General features: G+C 43.6%; 1 protein-coding gene across 3 annotated transcripts in view; it reads right to left on the bottom strand.

The window, feature by feature from the left end:
• The window catches only part of LOC107594958 (cytosolic sulfotransferase 3), a 54,398-nt gene that overhangs the window by 15,349 nt on the left and 33,049 nt on the right, over positions 1-6,000 (bottom strand). The window contains exons 2-3 of one of the 3 annotated variants that reach the window (XM_016285192.1): positions 5,778-5,878; positions 5,242-5,368 (exon numbers count right to left, since the gene is read on the bottom strand). The exons of the other annotated variants lie outside the window; for them this stretch is intronic. Of the exons in view, the coding sequence (XP_016140678.1) occupies positions 5,242-5,368; positions 5,778-5,878 (228 nt within the window). The remainder of the gene's footprint in view (positions 1-5,241; positions 5,369-5,777; positions 5,879-6,000) is intronic. 3 annotated transcript variants of the gene reach the window in all.

Below are 6,000 nucleotides of genomic sequence, written 5' to 3'. Positions count from 1 at the left end.
GGTGGTGCGAGAGGCTCAAGCCCAAGAGCCAGACCCAGGAGGTGGTCCCGCGGGACACCTGTACGTCCCTCAATCTGCCCGGGCCCGGGTCTTGCAGTGGGGTCATGAGTCACCCTTGACGTGCCATCCGGGAAATGCTTGCACGCTTGACTTCCTCCAGCGGCGGTTTTGGTGGCCGTCCATCAAGGAGGATGTAAAGGTCTATGTGGAGGCCTGCCCCGTGTGCAGCCAGGGAAAGTCTACACATCAGCGACCTCAGGGACTGCTCCATCCCTTACCCATTCCCCGTAGGCCATGGTCGCACCTTTCTCTGGACTTTGTCATGGGACTCCCACCATCCCAGGGCAACGCTGTCATCCTGGTGGTTGTGGACCGGTTATCTAAGACTGCCCGGTTCATTCCCCAGCCCAAATTGCCCTCGGCCAAAGAAACAGCAGAGCTCCTCATGAACCATGTATTCCGGGTGTTTGGAATTCCCCTAGATATTGTCTCCGACCGAGGGCCCCAGTTCTCGTCCCGGTTCTGGGGGGCCTTCTGCAAGCTGATCGGTGCCACGGCCAGCCTATCATCTGGGTTCCATCCAGAGTCTAATGGCCAGACGGAACGGATTAATCAGGATCTGGAGACCACTCTGCGGTGTATGGCGGCCAATAACCCCACCTCTTGGGCTACCTACATCATGTGGGCTGAATATGCCCACAACACCCTCCAGTCCTCGGCCACTGGACTATCCCCCTTTGAATGCCAGTTCGGCTTTACCCCCCCATTGTTTCCTGAGGAAGTGTCACAGGTTGGTGTTCCCTCGGCCCAGCGTTTTGTCCAACGCTGTCGGCAGACCTGGAGGAAGGTTAGGCGTGCCCTTCTTCAAACCTCCCAGAGATACCAACGTCACGCTAATCGCCGCCGCCGGACGGCCCCTAATTTCCGAGCTGGTCAAAGAGTCTGGTTAGCCACCAAGAACCTGCCCCTCAGGGTCGAATCAAGGAAGCTTTCCCAGAAATACATTGGCCCGTTCCGCATAGCAAGGAAGGTTAACCCTGTCTCCTATCGTTTGTTTCTCCCCCGTTCACTTAGAATTAACCCCACGTTTCATGTCTCATTACTAAAACCTGTCTTGTCTTCTCCTTTTGCCCCCCCACGCAGACCCCCTCCACCTCCCAGGATCATCGATGGCCAGCCAGCCTACACAGTCCGCCGGATACTGGACTCCCGGAGGGTCCAGAACTCACTGCAGTATCTGGTGGACTGGGAAGGCTACGGGCCGGAGGAGCGCTCCTGGGTTCCAGCCAAAGACATCCTGGACCCAAGTTTGATCCGGGAGTTTCGCACCCGGAGGCCGGGGTGTTCTGGAAGGAACGTCAGGAGCCGTTCCTAGAGGAGGGGGTCCTGTCAGCATCCTACCTCCTGTAGTTTGTCTCCGTGTCCCTAGAGGTCCCTGTCCACCATCCCAGGGCAACACTGTCATCCTGGTGGTTGTGGACCGGTTCTCTAAGGCCGCCCGGTTCATTCCCCTGCCCAAATTGCCCTTGGCCAAAGAAACAGCAGAGCTCCTCATGAACCATGTCTTCCGGGTGTTTGGAATTCCCCTAGATATTGTCTCCGACCGAGGGCCCCAGTTCTCGTCCCGGTTCTGGGGGGCCTTCTGCAAGCTGATCGGTGCCAAGGCCAGCCTATCGTCTGGGTTCCATCCAGAGTCTAATGCAAGATGGAACGGATTAATCAGGATCTGGAGACCACTCTACGGTGTATGGCGGCCAATAACCCCACCTCTTGGGCTACCTACATCATGTGGGCTGAATATGCCCACAACACCCTCCAGTCCTCGGCCACTGGACTACTCCCCTTTGAATGCCAGTTCGGCTTTACCCCCCTATTGTTTCCTGAGTAAGTGTCACAAGTTGGCGTTCCCTCGGCCCAGCGTTTTGTCCAACGCTGTCGGCAGACCTGGAGGAAGGTTAGGCGTGCCCTTCTTCAAACCTCCCAGAGATACCAACGTCACGCTAATCGCCGCCGCCGGACGGCCCCTAATTTCCGAGCTGGTCAAAGAGTCTGGTTAGCCACCAAGAATCTGCCCCTCAGGGTCGAATAAAGGAAGCTTTCCCAGAAATACATTGGCCCGTTCTGCATAGCAAGGAAAGTTAACCCTGTTTGCTATCGTTTGTTTCTTCCCCGTTCACTTAGAATTAACCCCACGTTTCATGTCTCATTACTAAAACCTGTCTTGTCTTCTCCTTTTTTTTTTGGTTTGCGAGTGGTAGTGATAGTAGGGATCTGGAAACACGTAGTAAGAATTGGTATAAAAACTGAAAACAGAAGGGGAACAAGTAGTAGGAAAGAGATTGATTCAGCGATAAGCGATACTTATGTGCCTTGCCGGTGTTCCTGCTCAGTAGAGTCAAGCGGTAGAGTCGATGGTCTTTACACTCTTCGGTCTTCACACGAGGAGAGTGAAAACAACAATGACATCACATGCCCAAAGTCTTTTAGGTTTTAAATTTTTTTGTCAGTTACTGAAGGTCACTCAGGATATGATGAAGACATAGTGTTTCACACCATCACCAGTGTTAAGTAAATTGTGTAATTATTTTGTTTCATACATGGATTAATTGCTTGAGAGGTGCTTTTTCAGTAGCATGGTTTGTAAATTTATTTACATGACATTTATATGTTCATTATATGTTGTGAATGTAGAAAGGAAAATTTAAAAGAGAAAAAAAATAGGAAGAAACAATACATTATAAATGATTTACTGCCATTGTGTGAATAGTGTATAATCATGTAATCCATAAAAAAGTAACTGTAATCTGATAACAAGCATTATAGAATGTAATAAACTTTAATTACGAGTACTTGATTTAATAAACTACACTGACAGCTGCAATTAGATCCTGCCTCAACGACTTTTCCTTGTTACTGCAACCACCTTCTTATACTTTCTAGGATTAAGCATTCCTTTTGAGAAGCATGCAATAAAGACACACTGTCCACAGTTTAGTTGGTTAGTGAACATGTTTCACAGTTCGTTTGAAAAGGTACACTGAACTAATGTCATTTGACTGAGAAATGTAGTAAAGTTAGTAGTTTTTTGTTAATATGGGATGCACTGGGCATAACGATCACCAGTTAACTGACATAAAAATCAACTTTGTCTGCAGGTAGGGAAACAGACTGGATAGATGACCAGTTCATCACAAGACTAACACACACATTCCACTCGCACTCACACTTATGGACAATTCTCCTCATCACTGTTGTTTATAATGCTGAGGATGTCTGACCGTTTGCGATGCTGCAATGTTACAATGTGCCATTGACCATATATAACATAAATGAGTGAACAAGTAATAATTTTCAGTCACAGCTTTAGTGTCTTTTATAGTACAGTATAAAGGGCGGAGCTTCAGATTCTAGAGAGCATTTGATTGGTCTGGTCTTATGAGAAGATGAAGTGCAGAATGATGTCAGAAAAATCATTGATCCGTATAGAGACTGTAAGTTTTGAATGTATATATTTTATAAATGCAAATTTTGTCAGTGTTTCAGAGCACACCAGCTTAAAGATATCCTTAAAGGGATAGTTCACCCAAAAATGAAAATTTGATGTTTATCTGCTTACCCCCAGGGCATCCAAGATGTAGGTGACTTTGTTTCTTCAGTAGAACACAAACAAAGATTTTTATAATGGAGGTGAATGGGAATCACGGCTTTGAGAGTAAAAAAAACACACAAACAAAACCAAATTAAACCCTGTGGCTCGTGATGATACATTGATGTGTAAAGACACGAAACAGTCGGTCTGTGCAAGAAACTGAACAGTATTTATATCGTTTTTTACCTCTGATTCACGCAATGTCTGAACTGTTTGAACTGTCCTGAGCGGTGGCGTGTCCTCCTGAGCGCGTTCTCAACAGCAGGCACGTGAGGCGTCTTCTTCTTCTTCTTCTTGCTTTACGGCAGATGCAACTGACTGCAACTGATGCGCAGACTTATAAGTGCATTACCGCCACGTATCTCTCAAATGGACCATTCTACCTACCCACTCTATCTACAATCTCAATTAGGAGTGTCAATGGTCCATTTGAGAGATAGCGGTGGCGGTAATGCACTTATAAGTCTGCAATCCGTCGGCTGTTGAGAACACACTCAGGACAGTTCGGACATTGCAGTGAATGAGAGTTAAAAAAACGATATAAATACTGTTAAGTTTCTTGCACAGGCCGATCGTTTCATGTCTTTACACATCAATGTATTGTCACGAGCCGCAGGGTTTAATTTGGTTTTGTTTGTGTATGTTTTTTTTACTCTCAAAACCTTGATTCCAATATACCTTCATTATAAGACTGACAGACTTCAATGGTTTGAGTTAAAAATCTCTGTTTGTGTTCTACTGAAGAAACAAAGTCACCTACATCTTGGATGCCCTGGGGGTAAGCAGATGAACATAACATTTTATTTTTGGGTGAACTATCCCTTTAAGGCTAACATATTCCTACTAAAAGAAAAACAACAACAACAACAACAACATTTTGCTCAATTTTGATTTCAAACAATTTTGATTTCATCGGGACAGTTTAAAAGTTAAATGTAACTTTTTTAGTAAGTACTCTGGTGCAGCATCCAGAACTCTCTAATATTAGATCTCAGTGCGGAACTTGACAGTGGTGTTCTTCATCTTCTGTTTGTAGACCTCATCAAACTGTTCATTTTGTGCCACAGTGAAATTATTTTTCCAGTCTCCAACTTTACCTTTTGTAATGAAAAATAATAAAAAAAATAAAAGCAAGTATAGATCAAACGTACATTTGCAAACAGCATTGCAAAGTTGTGTGGTTAGAATCACAGCTCCGACCTGTGGCTAGAAGGATCATGACAAGCTAGTGTGTGTTGGCTGTAGTAAACGCACGACAATGGGGAATAGTCCACAAATAATCCACAAAGAGAACCAAACAATAACCGGCGAAGGACTGAACAGAACAGGGAGTATAAATAAAAATGGAAGTGAGGGACTAAATGAATGGAACAGAAGTGAACAGAATGACATAATCAAGACAACAAGGGAAACTAGGTCAAAGGACAATCAACACAGAAAACCACAGACATGTAACAGCTAGTTGATTTCTTTAACGATGCATTGTACTATGCTAGTTAAGCAGCAAGTTGTAGCCTATGGGAAATGCACCCCAGAAAGATTTATTTATTTATTTATTTTTACTCTTAGACTTTAACAATTATTTTACTTACTTTTTCCTTCCATAAATGTCTGTAAGAAAGTGTTCCAGTCTCCTGGTTCAGGCTGTACCATGTTCATTCGATCGAAATGTAAATAAGAAACTGCATTGTCTTTTGCATTCCGAGCTACATACACAATCTAAAATGAGTGGGGAAAAAAAATGAAGGAAGGAAAAAAAAATTGTTATGTCACAGCTAAAATGTAAAGCCACACCAAATGTAAGAAATAATTTATTTATATGTAATAATGTATTATAAAGAAAAATGTATTTATTTACCAACCACAACTGCCAAACATTTCACTTAAATAAAACTGCACTTCAATAACACTGTCTGTCACTCATTAAAACACAATTTAAAACTCTTATAAAATTAAATAAAATAAAGATAGGACATCTGACTAAAGTAAGTCACATAATAGGATAATTACATGCAATGAGTTTTTACACAGTTTTCATTCTGTGGTGGATGATTCATGATGTTATCACCTACAGTCAAAACATCACAGGGTGAAAGAAAAAAAGTGAAAAAAGTCCCATTTACTTTACCTTTGAGTTCTGCTCCCAGAAGGACTTGGGCACAAGCTGAACAGGTAAATGAGTTTTGATGAGGCGAAGAGAAGTGGGCAGATTATCAGCCAGTTCTGTCCCTGAAAGATAGTAATAAAATGTGGCTCTAAATTAAAGGGGTCATATGATGTGATTTCAAGTTTTCCTTTCTCTTTGGGGTGTTCAAGCTGTTCGTGAAAAGATAAGATCCCTAAAGTTGCAA

The sequence above is a fragment of the Sinocyclocheilus grahami genome, unplaced genomic scaffold, assembly GCF_001515645.1.
Source record: "Sinocyclocheilus grahami isolate Dianchi unplaced genomic scaffold, SAMN03320097.WGS_v1.1 scaffold194.1, whole genome shotgun sequence".
Taxonomy (NCBI): domain Eukaryota; kingdom Metazoa; phylum Chordata; class Actinopteri; order Cypriniformes; family Cyprinidae; genus Sinocyclocheilus; species Sinocyclocheilus grahami.
This window is presented reverse-complemented; position numbering and strand designations above follow the sequence as displayed.